This window comes from Indicator indicator, chromosome 14 (assembly GCF_027791375.1).
Source record: "Indicator indicator isolate 239-I01 chromosome 14, UM_Iind_1.1, whole genome shotgun sequence".
NCBI lineage: Eukaryota > Metazoa > Chordata > Aves > Piciformes > Indicatoridae > Indicator > Indicator indicator.
The window spans coordinates 4,264,986-4,283,536 of record NC_072023.1 but is presented as its reverse complement, the minus strand read 5'-3'; the positions used below and the strand labels follow the sequence as shown (position 1 = coordinate 4,283,536).

Below are 18,551 nucleotides of genomic sequence, written 5' to 3'. Positions count from 1 at the left end.
CTGGGAGTAGGCAATGGAGACCATAAACTGCTTCCTATACAATGTGATGCAAGCACCAGTGCTACCCTATCCATGCTGTACTTATCTCAGAAGTCATCCTTCCCTTACACACACCAACCCTGTTCTTGGGCAAACCAATTTTCAATAAACAAGAAGCATAAAAAAATAGTTACCAGAAATTGTTGTCAATTTCGGTAGCACTTAGCACCTCCAGCTGAACTTCATCTCAATAATGGCAGCAGAGCAAATGATTTCAGCTGAAGCTGGTGGGTAGGAGCTCTTACAGAGCTTTAGGCACCAGATTTACTACTTTTTTTCCTTTAGCTGACACAGCTGAGCATAGAGAACACTGATGTAGCTGGCACTGACAGCCTATAGCCAGTACTCTCCCAAATCCTGTTTCTTATATAAAACTCCTTTCTTTTGTAAGGAAGGAAAAAAAGCCTTACTTGACAAATTAATTTATCCTTTCTCCTTTTTTCTTTTTTTTAATTTCTGTCAGTTTTCATTCTGTTTGCATAAACTGATAGATATTGATTTACCTTCCCATTGATATTTTCCCCAGAAGCTTGCAATGAAAACCTGTTAAATCTCTCTCCAACCTTTATCATCTTTTCAGTCTATCAGCCAAGGTGAAGAACAATAACATAGACCAAAAAGCACACACAGGTGGTTTGTTCCCCACAGCCTATCTTTTCCAACTTCATTGGCTGAGTTTTTAGATCAGTCTAGTGATATATCTGCCAGCTGTTTTAAAGTGTCTGTACAATTCTACTCAGGTGACAGAACCAAACATTGGAATTTTTCACCATAGGTCCCCAGCACAGAAAAATATATGAAGGAAGATTAAAAGCAGAGGTACAAAAAGGGAGCAATGAAAAACATACAGTCCCACCTGCCATCTTAATATGTTCTTCTAATCACCATGTTTTGTCTTCAGGGACAAACCTTCAGAATGCTTTTGTTTCTGCAGGATGTGGAATACATGTTGGGAGAGGTTTGTGATTTTTTGTTGGTTTTTAAAAGACTCTTAAAAGTTGTTCTCTTTTTACAGTAAACGAAGTTGTCTACAGGTTTATGAAGCTTTTGCTTTGATTGGATTTTAGAGGTTCTTTGAAGTATTTAGTGTATTAAAATGAGGCTATTTTAATGGAGCAATTTTTTTGCTATAGATCTGATACATTCCAGATTAAGTTGCTTTCTGAAGAGTCTGTATACATATATCTGAACTTAAAGACATTTGGAATTTGCTATAAAGGTCTAATCTGGCATTTGGGGGAAAGATTGTATTAAGTTCAGATGGAGAGTACCGAAGGTGATTTTGTGTGGAGCAATCCAAATAAATGCCAGTAAAATCTTTATCTCATAGGGTACTGTTATGTAGTTTGTTCAGATTTTGGCAAAATTTCTGGATTTTTTAAATTGTGTTGTTTTTCATATGCCTTCAGTCTCCCACATGTAGAGTCATTTTTCCTTCCTTCTTGAGCCCAACTGTTCTGTGAAACTACTGCCTCCTTACTCAGGAGATTGGCTTCCTGTATGTGCTTACAGGGAAAAAAGCTATTCCTGAGACTTGTACAGAACCACAAGTTCTGGGGGGGTGGGCTGAGGTGGTGGGGGGTGGGGTGTCAGCTACACTCTTTCCTAATTGATACTTCAGAAACAGGATCTTCCTAATTCATAAGTAAAACATGCATTAACAAGACAGGCATTTCAACAGTGTAAGCTGAAGTGAATGAGATCTGAATCTGTCCTAGTATAGGCAATTTTGATAGATTCTCATTGCTTTAATTCTGAGAAGTAAGGTTTCCTTCCAACTAAGTTTTCCTTATAGATTTCAAAAATTACAATATCAAAAAGGCTCTTGTGTTATTTTTGTCTAATAAAAGCATGTTAAACCCAGTAGAGATTGGTGTCCCTTTTTTGGAGGTAAGTTGGAAGGGACCTTGAAAGGTCATCTAGTCCAACCCTGCTGCAGTGAGTCCTCCACTAGATCAGGTTGCTCAGGGCCCTGTCAATCCTGACCTTAAATATCTCCAGGGATGGGACCTCAACTACCTTCCTGAGCAATCTGTTCCGGTGTTCCACCACCCTCATGGTACAGAACTTGTTCCTAACATCCAGTCTAAATCTGTTCTCTAGTTTGAAGCCATTGCCCCTCATCCTATCAACACTGCCCTTTGTAAACAGTCCCTCTGCAGCCTTCTTGTGAGCCCTCTTCATGTACTGGAAGGCTGCTATTAGATCTCCCTGAAGCTTTCTCTTCTCCAGGCTGAAGAACCTCAGCTCCCTCAGCCTGTCTTCATAGGAGAGGTGTTCCAACCCCCAAGTCATTTTCAAGGCCTTTCTCTCAACCTGCTCCCTTATGTCCATGACCTTCCTGTGTTGAGGGCTCCAGAGCTGGATGCAGTACTCCAGCTGAGGTCTCATCAGAGCAGAGCTGAGTGGCAGAATCACCTCTGTCAATCTGCTGGCCACACTTTTGATACAGCCCAGGATGCTATTTGCCTTCTGGGTTACAAATGCACATTGCTGGCTCATATCTAGCTTCTCAACCACTAGAACTCCCAAGTCCTTTTCTGCAGAGCTGCTTTCCAATCACCTCATCCCCCAGCCTGTATTGATAATGAGGCTTGATCTGACCCAGGTGCAGGATCCTACACTTGGTCTTGTTGAACTTCATGAGGTTCACCTGGGCTCATCTCTCCAGCTTGACCAGATCTTTCTGGGTAGCATCCTGTCCCTCTAGCATATCAACAGAACCACTCTCCAAATATGAACCTATGGAAGAAGACTGAAGGAGTGCAAGAAGATAAATCAGGTAAAAAAGAATATGAGGAACTGGGATTAAGGGGAGTATAGGAACAGACATTGGGGGGACTGTTTCTCTTCATAGATGTATCTGCAAAGTAGATGGCAGCTTTCTACTACTATCAGTTTACTACTTTATGTTAAGCAATAGTGACTTGTACTGTATATCTAAACTCTTGTGGCTTGCTCTTGTGGAAAGATGAAGAGCAGATTTAACTCTGTGACAGGAGGCAATGAAATCTGTTTCACAGGAGAGATGAGTGCCTGCTACTGTTGACATTGATGGAAACACACAGCAAAAGCTCTAAAACCTGAGCTCCTTGACAGACCAGGTCATTGCCTTCTTCGAGTGAGGACAAGAAGGCAAGAGAAATTCCAGGCTTTTCTGAGTTTTAAATATTTGATTTTGTAACTCTGACATAAACTATATAATACCAACTACAAAGTAACAAAGTAGTGAACTAAGGTATAAAGAAAAAAAAGCAGTAGCTAACAATTACTAAAAGAATGCTTTCTTTCCTGTGCAGCAGCTATGTGCAAGCAGATAAGATGTGCCTGTTATTGAATTGGACTTTGAACATTGTAATATTTGAAGCTGGATGCCAAGGTTACTGACACCAGTAAACAGTGTGTAGTAGTTCAGTGATGAGTACACCATGATTGTTCGTAAACATCATGCAGCAATGAGAGGTGAAATCAGACAAACAGTGCAATGAAGTGAAAGCCATAGCTGCAATCAAAAGAGCTGTATTTATTAAATTGAACCAAAATGTATACCCTTTGTTTTGGACTGGATCCTCAGCTAGCTGAGCTTCCTTAAATGCATTTATACCAGCTATTTCCAGCAGCTGAATCTAGCCCAAAATGGAAGGTTTGCTCCCCCATTTTTTTCTGTGAGCTTACAGACTCCTTTAGGTTGTTTAAAGGAGAAAGGAAGACAGGGGAAATTATATTTTGTATGTGTTTAGCAGGGAGATGAAGGGGTTATTAAGCTCACCTCACCACTATCACTGTTTGCACAGCCTGTGCTGTATGCAGTCCTACACTGTGTGATCTACTTAAAGCAGCATGAGTGCACAGCTTCTCCCTCCAGAGCAGGCTTCTGTCTGCCCCTGTTCTCAATGCTGCACACAAATTCTTTCCAGACATGATTTGCAGACTTATAGTCTTAAATCATACCACTTACTGTGAAATATAATTTTGAATGTAATAGCTCTGCAGAGTTTCCATGATTACCTTAAAGAAGACGTCCCCAAATTTTGCAGGATACTCTGCAGAGCAGCACTTGAGAGTCCTCAAGTGTATGTCTGTAAACTAATCAGGCCATCTGAAGAGAGTGAAGATTTAGCAGCTGAACAGGGTAAAGAATTGCATATTCCAGTCTGCTTTTTGAAAGAAGTTTGTGTTGCTGTGGGACAGGAGATCTGATACTGAGAAAGAAATCATATCCGTTATTAAGCCCTGATACAGCAAATTACTTAAGCATGTTCTCTTATGTGCCTATTGGCTTTTCATTTTGCTGCTGCTCAAGAGCTCTACTGAGTCAGAAGCAGCAAGCTAAATGGAAAGGTGGAGATGAAGTTTTCATGGATTTGCCAACATAAATCCTATTTCATGGTGAAGTTAAATGTGTATGAATAGTAAGAATTCTTCCTTCCAGCAAATTAGTTGTCGTGAGACTCCGAAAGGGGTAAGGGTTCAAGACAGTTCATCTGCTTCTTGCAGGTTATATTTGCAACTCTAATAGGTCAGAAGCTTTTTTTGAAATAAAATAAATGTTTAAAGGGTGAGGGTTTGTCTGAAATGAGGTGATCTAAACTCATTAGAGCTTATAAAGGATGAGTGTCAGAAGGATGGAACTAGATTCTTCTCAGGACAAGGGGCAATGGACACAAGCTGGAGCACAGGAAGTTTCGCAGAAACATAAGGAAAAAATTCTTCACTTTGAGGGTGGTAGAGTACTGCAACACACAGCCCAGAGAAGCTTTGGAGTCTTCATCTCTGGAGGCATTCAAAACCCACCTGGATGTGTTCCTGTGTGTTTTAGTCTAGGTGATCCTGCTCTAGCAGTGGGGTTTGATTAGATGATCTTGAAAGATCCCTTCCAAACCCTACCACTCTGTGATTTTGTGAAGACTGACAGCCTACTGTGAACCATCTTGATTTGAGCCTGGACTGCAATTTGCTTTTTTGAGCTACTGCTGTATCTCCTGTGATTCCAAATAGTCACCGCCAGCTAATCAAATACCTTAACCTTCAGATACTGAACTTACTGTGTTGTCAGAGGCTTTGAACTTAGAAGTCATATTATCCTGTTTGTGTAGCTATAGTTTCTCTTCTACTGCTATCAGATCCTAAGAATAGAGGCTTGAATTATAGAGGCTTATTTTATGGACTTCTGTGGGCAATTATTTTGTGTATTGTTTGAACAGATGGTCTTTTTCAGCTCCTTGAATGTTAGAAATTATTTGACCTGCCCTCAAGCAGGGAGATAAGAGCAGTGACAGGATTGCACTGCTACAGTTAAATTTAAGGGAATGGGGACTGTATGGGATTTGTTGATACCACTTCACCATTTTACTTAGAAGAAACAAAATAATTTTACCTTTATCCACTCCACTCATCTTAGTCTGTGTGAAATATTTTCCAGTCTGGAGAAAAATGAGCATCGTGTCTAGCTGGGTGAGGTAGGAGAGGAACTGAAAAATGAAGAGTTCCTGAACATTTCTGTAGTCATGTCCTTGGTTCCAGTCAGAGAGAAGGTTCACATCTGGTATTTGGCTTGTGTGAGTTACAATTTCTCCAGTGGCAGTGCTGCCAGCAGTATAATAATTGTCCATGAGCTCAAGCACCTTCCACCATATTTTGCCATCATGAAATGGAATGCAATCATGAGCGATTTATGATTCTTGTCAGATACTGTAAGTTAAGCAAAGTGCTCTCTTTTTAAATGCAGAGGAAGGGCATGTTTCAGGCTATTGAAAGCATCTGTTATATTTTCATTTTTAAGTACATCTCTTTTTTACCCCCATTTTTAGGGAAGCAACGTAATGGAGGACCAGGATCTCTTGGAAATAGGAATCCTTAACTCTGGACACAGGCAGAGGATACTCCAAGCAATCCAGCTTCTCCCTAAGGTATAGTCTCTGGGCAAGGGAACTAACACCTACAACTTTCATGTCATGTGAAACACTTTTTTGAATAGAGAGAAACATAAATCTGTTCTGATTTTGTAGGGGTTTGGGTTTGTGTTTTGTTTGGTTTGGTTTTCTGCTTATTCAAATGTAGCATAAAATAATTCCATTGTATTAGACTCCCTTTGTACAGATGTAAGTGACAAAGCAAAAGAGAGTTAAATCTGTAACCTGAAGTGATGGCTGTTTAGACTTTATTTTGATTGCTCTGGGCTTTTCAGTGTGTTTATAGACTGACTTTACATATGTGTAAACAAGGCTGTCAATGAATCACAGATGTTTGTCTTTACACAGCAGTTGGCCTGGAAATAATTTGTCCCTTATATAAGTGTTTGTAAAAGCCTTGGATGAAACATTGTTCTCCTTATACCTGTCTTTCATGAAAGATGCAGAGACTTCCTCCACACTTCATATTTGATTTTCTGCTGTGTACATGAGTTTAACTTCCCAGCTGTGGACAGAATAACTTGTGTGCATTTTTCCAATCACTTTCAGTGCTGGCTGATTTAAATCAGTGGTAGAAAGGGATTGTTCTTATATTTTGCATACCAGAATACATCAGTGGAGGCTTCTACTATCATTCCAAAGACAAGAGAGAGTGGGCCTAGAATGAAAACATACTATTTGATTTTTGGAAAACTGCATAAGAAGAACGAATGAGGAGAAGCAGACAGCAGTAAGGCTCAGAAGGCTGCCAACTGCGATGCAGATACGTGGTGAAAGATACCAAGGCAGGAATAAAACCTAGTATAAAATTCATGGAGTGTTCTGGGAGCAGCATGTATAGAAGAGCTAAAGAGAGATTAGCCTGTTTGCAGTTTGATAATATTGGAGAATGAGGAAAGCTATTAAAGAACTTTTCAGCCTAGAGCATGAGGCTGACATTGCTAGAAGAAGCTTGTTGATGCATACTAAAAATCAATGGATTTCACTTGTAAAAGAGAAAAAGGGTTTGTTTTGTAGAGAAGATGTGAACAATTTCTCTATCTGGATGTGTTAGTCAATCCATATATACACTGCAACAAGTGTCTGTGCACTGAAACAGCAGAGATCATTAAAGACAATAAAGGTCCACATGCAGTATTAGACAACTGAGAGAAATGGTGCAAGACTAGAGTATATAAAAGCAGCAGTTGATCAATTACAATACATCCTTAAAGTTTAACTATGAGTTTATGATTCATTTTTTTTAACAGTGCTATCATTCAAAGAAAATTTTGTAATCTTAACCCCTGCTTTTAGCTGATGAATTTTTTTTCCCCCCCACACTTCTTAGAGACGTCAGTTTTCTTGCATTGTTCTTTAATTTTGTCAAAATTAATGCATGGATTGCTAATATGTCATAATGTTAGTGCTATCTGCACTCAGTAACTGCTGTTTATGAAAGCATTGTTAATAATGTTTGCTTTGGAGAGTATATGAATACTGAAATCAGATTCTGTCACAGAACTTCAACTGAGGTCTTTTCAAAATGTACTTAATGGGAGAAAGGAGAACAGAGTCAGGATCTAGAGATAGTCTTGAAACTCGTTGAGAGTGAAATGGTTATACAGTTAATTGGAAGAATCAACATCTTGTGATCCAAAACTAATTAAATAACACAGAATGGCTTGAAGCATGGGCTGAATAGCAGTGAGGCAGTCTTTGAGCTTGAAAAAAAAAAACAACAGTTCTAAGGACCACATTTTTACTGTCTTTGGTGCAAAATTGCTACACCCCAAAAAGAAAAGGGGGGGAGGAGGTGTCAAAAGCTGAGGCTGTGCATCACATTTCTTCACGTAAGTGACTCAGCAATGCAAGACAGCTTACATGGTAAAACCATGTCATTTCCTATTCAAAGCCAAGTTCTTTTAAAGGCACAGCTCTCAGAATAGTTACAGGGCCCAAAACCTGGGATCATGATAAATTTTACCTAATGAACCCCACACTTTTGCAAAACTTGGCTGAAGATCTAAAATGCTTTCTCATCCTGCAAGGAATCATGGGACACTTCTGTACATCTATTTGCTTGTTGATGAGTTCAGCTCTGTCATCAGGCATTCAAAATAGTGCATCCCATCTAAATATTTTAAGATCTCAAGCCATAATTTGAATCTCATTAGATAAAAATTCTGTTAGTTTGTTTGTTTTGAACATGTACCTCTTTTCTGTTCCTCATTTAATTTAATACTCGATGACTCCTTGTGTTTTAGTACTTAATAGCAGTGGTGATGATGTTATTTTTAGTTTGACTATTAACCTTTCCTCACTTGTGATATTTTTTTTTTTACTCATATTTTGAGGTTGCAGTTAAGTGTTTTCAAAAACATCTATGGAACAACACTTCCTCAGAGCCATATACTTGGGCAGCACTGAATAATCTTAAGAAAAATCTATTGTCAAGGTTTTGAAATACTGCTTTTACAAAAAAAAAAAAGTTTGCTCTGTTATTCTCATCAATAATCATCTCTGCAGCCTGAACATACAACAGGCATTTAGTGGCTGAAAAGAAAGACTCTTTTTTTTTTTTTTTTTAAAACTAATAATTGCTGGCCTCCTAAAGAGTGATGGATTTCTATATTTCAACCAGTAGCCTGCTTAGGAACCTCTTTCTAGAGCTTGAAGTAGTTTTAAATAGGGAAAAAAACCCTCCATATATGTGTCCAAATATAGATTAATTCATCAATATTGGGTTTTAAGCAGTGTTTAACCAGTAAAAAAAGGAATGCTTACCCAGATTTCCAGAAATATTTTCCCCTCATGCTTCTGTATTTGAGGAGAACACTTTATAAGGAGGTAAAAACAGTATGTTTGTAAGAAACAAGGAGATTTGACATATTTCAGTTGGATTTCTGCTTTTCAAAATATATATAATGCAATATATATTTTTCTTGGACCAAATTCTCATCTCACACTAATATAATTCAAGTCATTCAAATTTCACATTAATATTAACTCAAGCATTTTATGGCTTATGATTATTAGATAAGGTTAAGACACTCCAGTAGAAACATCATTTGTAAAGTTAACTCTTGAAATGGAAATATTTTGTACATGACATCAGACTCTGAGCAAATTTTGTAGCAGCCTTTGAGATTGCAGTTGAGATTCTTTTGTGTGTGTTTGGAGAAGGATTTTATAGACGTCTCAAAAGATCTGAAGGTGCAGAAGAACTCGAGAAGAAAGTAGTACTGAGAAAAGAATTGTGCAGAGGTTGTGCTTTATTGACTAATAGAAACAACCATGACATAAGATTTTATCCACACTTAATTGACAAACTAAACCTGAAGAGCATTGTCAAGTTATTCTGGCATCCCAAATCCATGTACAGGGGACAATAACCCAAGGACAATGGGTTCTGCAAAAGCTAAAATGTTTTTGAAAAGAGTTATTATCCTATCTTATCTGGGAACTTAGATAAGGAAAAGGATTGCTTTTGTGTGGGATGCTCAGAGTATATGGCTCCTTCTCCCAGCATATAATGGGAACACATTCTCTCATTTGACAGATGGAAGAAAGATGTTAGCTGAAAGCAGCTTTCTCCTGGCTTCAGAGATGTTCTTAAAGTATACAGCATGTTCCTTCCTGCACAGAGAGGTTTCAGCACAAAGCAAGTTTGGGAATCTTGTAGCAGTGATATGCAGGCAGCCAGCCTCTTTCCTGGGAGCTTTGCAGAATCAGATATGAAGTAGGATATGAGCAGGCTATGAGAGCATGCTCTCTGTGAGTAGTGTTACATGAGCATTAAAGCTCTGCTTCCAAAAAGTGCTGGATCTATTACTCATATGTAACACTTTTGTGTAAGCACAGTAGGTCTGGCATTCAGGAAAACAGATCTAGTGTGCATGTGCACATTAACTGTGCTGTATATGTAACACAGAAAGAGCACATCACATGTTTGCTCTTGCTATATTGCTGTTGTCCCAGAGCACAGAAAGCTGATTTGAATCCTGGTGTTTAATTCTCTCCCATTTAGCACAGCTAAAAGGTAGGTAATTCCCACTTCAGTTCCTAAAGGCAGTGTCCAAATTAGGAGATGCTTCAAAACAATAAAGTTTATGATCCTTTCTGGCTGTGATTCCTTGGTTCTGGTCTGCTGGAAATGAAGATGAAAAACAAGATTCAAAGGAAGTGCTTTCTACCCTGCTGCTTTTCTTCCTAACGCCACTGGTAATTACTTTCCTGTCTTGAAACTCAAACACCTATAAAAGGTCTGCAAGAATGAGAGTGCCTAATCATGGAAGCAATGTTTCTTCCTCAGGAATGCCTCTGCCTCCTCTTTCATCTGTCCCTGCCTGCTTCTGCAGCTGGCCCACTAGTCACTGCACAGAAGCATAGGTAGACACTTCTGGAATCCTCACAGCTGTCATTAGGTCAGCAGCCTCCTGCTATCAGGAAGCTTTCAACTTTCTCACAGCCCAGGCTGATGAACAGCATCATTTCCTAATTAGCCCTGGATGGGACCTTCTGTAAAGCTGACTAGATTGATGGGATTTTTTAATATCATCAAAACTAGCATTAGTTAAAGGCAGATGATAATATAATTGTTACAGAAGCATAGAGAAATTCAGCAGAGTTCTGATCAAGGTGGCAGAAAGTGAGGCAATTGAGAAAAGATACCAAGGAAGGAAAGGCTATGAGTCATGAAGAGTTAAGGGCTGTTGGCAGCAAATACAAGGGTAGACCTCCACAATTTGGTCCATGTGCATATGTGTGTTTTCTCCCATTGAGGGACTTGGTGGTGAGGTTGTCAATCACTTGGTTTAGATCTTTATGTTCCTATCAGGAGTTGAAATTCGTTTGTTGTGTGACTGGTAGTGATCTTCTGGTTTACTTTCCTCCAAACAGAAAGCTGGGTAGTGCATACCCAGACTATTCTGCAAAGCACACTAATGCAAGGTAGAGACTTTTAAATCTGTGTCACCAAAACATAGTGCTGTTGTGCCCTAGTTCAACCCTCAAGTGAGATAAAAAACTAAAGGTGCAGTGCTAGCACGTTATCTAAAGTAAAACAGGCAGAGCTTCTCAGGATCTGGCAAAGCATGAAAGTTTGACTTTGGAAATGTCAGTCTGTGTTAGTATCCAGTTTTCAAAAGCATGCCTGTAAAGCTCTATCTCCGTGCACTGCAGTACCAATAAATATCCAGTGGATTTCTTTTAGAAATTATATTGACAGAAGCCCATGAGATCCAAGACCATAGCCTCCACTTAGTCCACTTAGTCCACAAATTCCAGATTTTAGTCGTTATATGCAATGGAAATGTCTTCAACTGTTTCCTGCATCATCCTTAGACACTGAATGCGTTCTGTTCTTCCCTTGTCCCAGGCATTATATCTGCTGAAGAACTAGGAGGTCTTTTCAGTCTTGTGCATCTATTTTCCTCTAAATTCAGAAGACAGATTCCCACAGCAAAAGAAAGCATAGAGAGTCCCTGTTGTGATACTACTGATCTTAGGCATTCTGGATGGTGGCATTCTGGATTTGTTGGTGGGTCAGGATCCTGACTCAGGCAGAGCTGTGAAGTGAACATGTCTGTACTGTCTTTTTATTATAAGCTCCACAGGGAGATGGAAGGCTTTTGATTAGCAGAAACATTAATAGGACAGATGTTTGAATAGTTAACTTTTTAAATATGTGACAAGGTAGACAGAACAGGGAACCAAAAGGTTCTTCCTCACCCACTGTGTATTTGCAGACAGGTCCCTCTTTGTGCCTTTCTCAACAGCAGCAAATGCAAAGTCTTCTCAGGTCCTTGGGGAGTTGTCTCTCCGCTGTGAGAGCTGTCTCTGTGCCCTTGGCTGCAGACTCCGTTTCTTCACAAGAACTGCAGGCACCATATGCTGCCCTTGTGCCAGCTAAGCCTACTTCTTCAGTTGTGTACCTCTCCTGAGCCTTTCCTTTCACTACTCCAAAACAGGAATAATTTCCTTTTCCATCAACCTGAGTCCAGCCAATCGTATTTGTCAAGTACACAACATACAATAGACAACTCACAAAGAGAGGGGAAAAAAGAACTGACAACCCCACCTTCGTCACAGTCATCCAGAATTACTCAAATCAATAGTTGAGAGGTTCATACAAGTCCCCAAAAGTGCTGCTTAAATCTCTCAGATAGGTCATCAGTTTAAAAGAAAGCATTGAGTGCTTGCTAAAAAGATCTTTCTTGCAAACCAGCACAAGCTTCGGTTCACTGTAGTCATAGCTATCCTTTAAAAAGCTGTGAGAGTCAAGTCCTCTCTTTTTCCTTACACAGCAGATTGAAAGCTTGGTTTTAATACAACAGTGTTGAGTTCCACCAGACAGAAATATTAGCAGTGGAGAGAATAGCATTAGTTTCCCTTCTGTCTGAGAAGATCAGAGAAAACTGGTAGCAACCTGTGTTACTGAATTCACCTTGATGCTTCTGATGCATGTGGTTACTTTGAAGCACTGTTCATGTTTATTTGGCTACCTTTTGGAGACAAGAACTCAAGTACCTTCTATCCTAATGGAAAATACTGTACAGATGTAGCAGTGATGCACCTGGGAAAAACTGATGTATGGAGAGTCTCTTGTGAAGGATTTCTCAGCATGTTAGGATGCTTCGTGGTATTACTATTTTATTATGAGAAACAGCTCTTTCTGGTTTCTGCTTTCTATCCATTTCAAAGGAATTGATGCTAGTGATAAATCAATAGGACCTAGGAGAGAAATCTCCTATGATTTGTCTCTTCCTTCATGATTCATATTTTTTTATCCATTTCTTTTCCTCTGTGGGCTTCATTCCTAGCCTTTTCCATAGTCAGCATGCTAGAAACATCTGCAGTGGAACAGTGAACACTGGGATTCATAGAATGGTTTGGGTTGGAGGGCACCTTAAAAATCATGTAGTTTTTCAGCCCTCATGCCATTGTCAGGGACACCTTTCACTAGCCCAGGTTGCTCAAGGCCTCATCCAACCTGCCCTTGAACACCTCCAGGCAGGGGGCATCTACAACCTTCTTGGGCAACCTGTTCCAGTGTCTCACTACCTTCTCTGTAAAGAATATTTTTCTAATATCCAGTCTAAATCTCCCCTTCTCAACCCTATATTGTTCTCTACAGACAACAACTGAATGAACTAGTGGCAGTTTCTATGAAAGCACAATGCTCCCCCTCTTTATGAGCAGTTGATAGTGTCTTGAAGCTTAGAGACTTTACACTGCTAGAAATCAAACATTATCCACAGAGTTGCTTAGGAGTTTGACACCACTCGTACAGGTGTTGTAGCTGGTGTGAAATTGTTGAAATATTATACATGGAAATGCAGTCAGCAGAATCACTATGGTTGGACAAGACCTTTAAGATCATCAAGTCCACCCATTATCTAACTCTACCATGGCCACTACTACTAGTTAGAAGGGTTTTTTTCTTAAAAAAAAAAATCAGTAAACAGCATCATCAAGGAAGCCTACAAGTGAGTGATTGTGAAAGGAGTTTAAAATCATGGTACTGCATAGAAAAAGAAAAATACAAACATACCAAGAGCCATGACCTACTCCTGATGAGCAGGATGGAGCTAAATGGAGTTTTAATAAAGTAAAGGGACAACACTTCTAGAGAGAGATTTCAAAGTGGTTTCGGTGGTGGTGGTGGTGGTTGGTTGGGGTTTTTTTTAATGTAAAACTCTGTAACATTTTGTATGAAAAGCAGATACCATTAATGACACTGCCACATCTAGATAACCAATCTCTGTCAAGAAATATTTGAAAGGAAAAGATGCAGCCAGCTCTGAATGACAGTTCATAAGCTAGTTGGTGTTATTAACAGACAGAACAAAACTTTCTATACAAGAGGAAGGATTCTTAGAGCTTTTTAATTTTCACATATTAGATGCATTTTAGAAAATCTGGTTTACATAAGAGAGTGGTTCTGGGTTCATGACAAAACAAACTACTACTACTCGTTTTGTGCTGAAACTGCTGGCACATATTCTAGTTCTGAGATTGTTCCTATCACAGAAAAATCATCAGAAGGGGACTGCTCCTCAGGGCAGATGGGCTGGGAGCTAAGCAGGGGCAGTGGGACAAGCAGAAAGTACTGGCACAAGACAAGTGGGACAGGGATGGTGACAGTGACATGAACAGCCATGTCCCAGGGAAAATCCATGGGAATGAGGATGGGGCAAGGTTGGTTAGGAAATGCAAGGTGATGGGTGAGGGTCAGCAAGATGTACTTACAGCATAGCTCAGGTGAATGCCAAGGACCATGGACCTGAGCTCACATGCAGCTCCTGCAGAAGGTGGGGTGGCCTTGACCAGGCTTCTTACTGCTCTTCCTCATGTGAGTCCAACCCCAGGCTATGCAGCTGCAGTGTCCTTGACATGGCTTTGAACACAGGCAGCAGATCTTTGGGACAGAGAGCAGGAAAACTCTTTCAGAGCCTGCTGCTGCCCAACAACAGTCCAGTGTCTTTTTATGTAGACTGCTGAGCAAGCCAGTGATAATTTTGTCTGTTGGCACCAAATCCAAAAAGTGAAATTGTCATGTACCTTTCAGTTCTTCTTGGCCTCTTGCTTGTTGAATTGTTCACCTGTGCTTGCTTGCCTGCAGCCCTTTGCATCACAGCATAGCAGAGTGATATCTGTTTGAACAACCCTGTTTATGGAAATCTCCAGTGGGAATCGAGAATTCAGACACTTTCCATGTTCTGCTTGCTGTTCACAAAGGCTGATGGTGTACCAGAATTATGGGCCAGACTGCAGAAGTTTTCTCAAGCAGCAGGTCAAAAAGAAGATCACATTGAAATCAGGATTTATTAAAGCTAAAGATCAAGTATGAATAAAATAAAGAAGTAATTTGCATAACATGTCCCATCTGAATATGTTGGAAATTGTTTCCAAGGTGCTTCACTTTTCTTTGTTGGAGAAAGGAAATAAGAGTACCTTATCTCTTTCAAAAGCCATGTGTTCTCTCTGGGCCCTGTATACCTTCTTCATGCTTTCTCTGTATTAGATTTTTCTTCTTCAGTTTATCAGGCCCTTTCTTTTCGAGCATCAGTTGTTTAAGCATAACTCATTTCAAATCAGCTCTTGAAATTTAGCTCCCCAGGAGTCAGAGCTCCTAGGGTTCTGCAACGGTTTTGCAGTCTGCTGGACAGACTATTGTCAGTCTAAGATTTGAAGTAAGCCTGAATGACAAGTTGCCATGCTTTTGGCATCTGAGAATTTCGTGATAAATTAGGGTGAAACTAAATTCCAAAATGCCAAGCTCAACAACAGAACTCAACTCTCATTTTCTAATATGACTCCTTAGTACAAAAGTGATCTGAAAGGCTGTGATTCTCATCCTTCGTTAATGTGATTTCTCTTCTATCTCTTTTATGATTTCAGGTAATGGTTTTGCTACATCGTTGAAATAATTCCATTCATGTTTTATATCCAATATTTGCAGCAAAAGACCAAAGAGTAAACTGTCATAGCCACAGTGCAGCATGCCTGTATTGCTCCTCTGTGATACTGCAGGAAACCAAGATTGAATTTCTGACATGCTGGCTTTCTGCATGTGAACAGAGAGACAGATAGACACTACTGTGGCTTTCAAATGCAGACTAAGTTTTTTTTATTTTTTTTTGTTCCTCTGCTTTGAATTCAAATTGTATTTCAAGTAAACTGTGAGAAATAAATTGGTTCAGGCAAGATATTAAGATCAGCATTCTATCCTTTTTAAATTACTTTGTCACTCACTTCAAACTTAAGCTCAAAGCATTATGTTTCTGTCACACTTGCCTTGTTTCTCAGAAAGCAGGAATGTACATAAGCAGGCAGAAATGGGAGAGAGGCTTTCACCATGCACAGTGTCACCCTTGCACAGTTAGAAGATCCTATGCAAAATACAAGATTTCTAAAGCTTCTTAAGAGTTTACCAGCTCAGTGTATTATCAAGTTAGGGATAGTTGCACTTCTATAGAAAGCTATGTGTGTAATACTGTTGAAAACTGAAGCTATTGCATAATTTTTTCCACTTCATTCTTCTCTTGCTGCTATTGCAAATTACTTCTGAATTCATAAAACCAGTATGGTGTAACAGGCTGCACAGGTAGAGGCTTTACACAGTTTTATCTTTAATGGCTAGCTTGAAAATCTTCACTTATGCTGCTGAGAGGCAATTTTAAAAGAGACATTGCAGCTCTTGACAAAATTCATAAAAATAAGCTGCCAGTTGTGTTTCTTAGTTTGTTATGAAAACAAGGTTTATGTGATTATGCTTTCTCTGCCTGTGTTGCTGTATAAATGCACGTGGTGTGCTTCTGTGTACTTCATTCTGTCAATTCCATTCCAATAATATTTGGTTCAATTGTCCAATCTCAAGCAAATTTACAGAACAGTCTGAATTATGCTAAATTCCCAGGAGTGCCATGAAAAATGTGACCTGGTAGATCAAAGAGACTTTTCTAAACCTCCCCTGGGGGCAGAAAAATATAGTGCATCTTCAAACCTTAGAAAAGATATCAGATAACCTAGTAGGAGAGAAATTAAGTACAACCTAAACAAGGCAATGCATTTTGTTTGCTGAGTGATACCAAAAGATCCATTCCTCCGTTTGATTCCTTCCCCTTCTGTGAAATCTTAGGTGCAAATCTGACATTTTTGTGTGGTCAGGATATTAATAATGTCTCTTTCACCATGTTAATAATGTCTCTTTCACCCATTTGCCTTCTCTTACTTGTGGATTGATTCTCTGATGTCTAGTAAGAACTCAGCTCCAGCTGCAGTCATAGTATAATCTGGTTTAAAAGGCAAGTGGCCATAAGAAAGAGATCCATTGAAAAATTACTTTTTATTAGTGCTTTTGCCCATATTTTTCTGTGTGTGTGTTGTACTAATCATTACAAGAATGATGATCAGACAAGATCACTCTGACCCAAAGAAAACACCACATGTTCTGATAGATGTTTGATGAATTTCATCAGTAATTCTTACTCATTCTTCTTTTCCAGATGAAGCAGATTGGTCATGATGGCTACAACCCCACCTCTGTAGCTGAATGGCTGGATTCCATTGAACTGGGTGACTATACCAAATCCTTTCTAATTAATGGCTATACATCGATGGACCTTGTGAAAAAAATCTGGGAGATTGAATTAATTAATGTAAGTTGATCGATTCATAGCAGAAGTTCCTCCTAACTACACTTATAGCATATCAAAGAGACAGCACAAAAAAAAATTGCACTACAATAACTGTCATCAAGCACTGCTAATGTTTACAGCTTCCAGGCCTGTCCTTGAGTTGACTGTACACTTTGCTTCACCATTGTTTTTTAGCATGGTATTCAATCAGCCTGATTGTGTCTGCCTTCTGGATGCTGAGTGACATTTGAAAATACATTTTGGTGGTTTATAGCTACAAAGCATAAATCTTGGCATTTAAAATGCCTAGCAACACTCCTTCTTGTGAAGATACTTTTGCACATGCTGTGGCTAAATTAAACATAAAGGAAACCTCAAATATCGTTAATATGTTGTGCTAAAGGGACAAAATATTTCATTTTCAGCTTTGCTTCAACCTTTATTTACATGAGTCAGATTAGATGCCCACATATGGGCAACCATAAACTTTAATGTGGACTGCACTGCAGAGTAATTCACAGTAAGATGAAGTTTGTACTGCTACAGTGAAGACATTGACAATGCAACTTTGCCAATGGAATTTTCATGTAAGTTGTGTGTCTGAAACTGTGTAGTTTCCTGTTGAGAAAGAGAGATGATTATAGCTTTGGAAATCAGCTGTATTGTCAGTTTATTTGAATTTTAGGGCAATCCCTACATGGAGAAAAGCCCAGTATCATATTTTATTGACTCTTCACAATAAAAGGCTGGGCTCTTCCTGCTAATATAGGAGACACTGGGCTTCTGCCTCTAATTAGTGACTAAGAACAGTCAAAGGGCTACCATAAATAAGATAAAGCAGCTGACACAGATCTATAGTACGAAATGATTGCCACTGTGTCCCAGGCTTCAGAAATGAAGAATATGATGGTGTGAAACCCCATGTGCTAACACAGTAACTAGTGCATGATGCACAGGCAGCTATAGCCCAAGACCAGCATCTAAATCAAATATATTTGGAAAAAAAAAAAAAAAAAGAAAAAAGAACTGAAAGGTAAAACCATTCCATGCTGGAATTTCTTTTAGGATTTCTTTTCTTGCTGTCACATTACAGCTAATGTTAACTAGCACAAAAATGTAGAGTAAGACCAAACTCTGCCTTACATGTTCTGTTTGTTGCATTCCATGTCTGTTGTAGGTATAATTGAAATCAGGATATGATTATATAATGGAAGTCAGGATACAAATCATGTTATTGTGGGTGTCTACTGCTAAGCTGATCACAACTGTGATTCTTTCTTCTGTAAGTGGCTGGAATTTTAATCAGAATTGGGGACCCTTTGCTCTAGAAGCTAATAGAGATTAACAGCCAGCACTGAGTTGGAAAAAATGGAAGATTCTGTTCACTTTGTCTTCCGCAACTTAGTTTTGCATCTCAAACACTTTGCCATAATCAATTGGGAAACAAATTACCCTTTAGCTCCCCCAAGTGGATCAT

The 18,551-nt window shown here is 39.2% G+C and overlaps 1 protein-coding gene across 1 annotated transcript in view; it reads left to right on the top strand.

The window, feature by feature from the left end:
- The window catches only part of ANKS1B (ankyrin repeat and sterile alpha motif domain containing 1B), a 390,775-nt gene that overhangs the window by 214,189 nt on the left and 158,035 nt on the right, over nt 1-18,551 (top strand). The window contains 2 exon segments of the mRNA XM_054386772.1: nt 5,850-5,948; nt 16,943-17,095. Of these exon segments, the coding sequence (XP_054242747.1) occupies nt 5,850-5,948; nt 16,943-17,095 (252 nt within the window).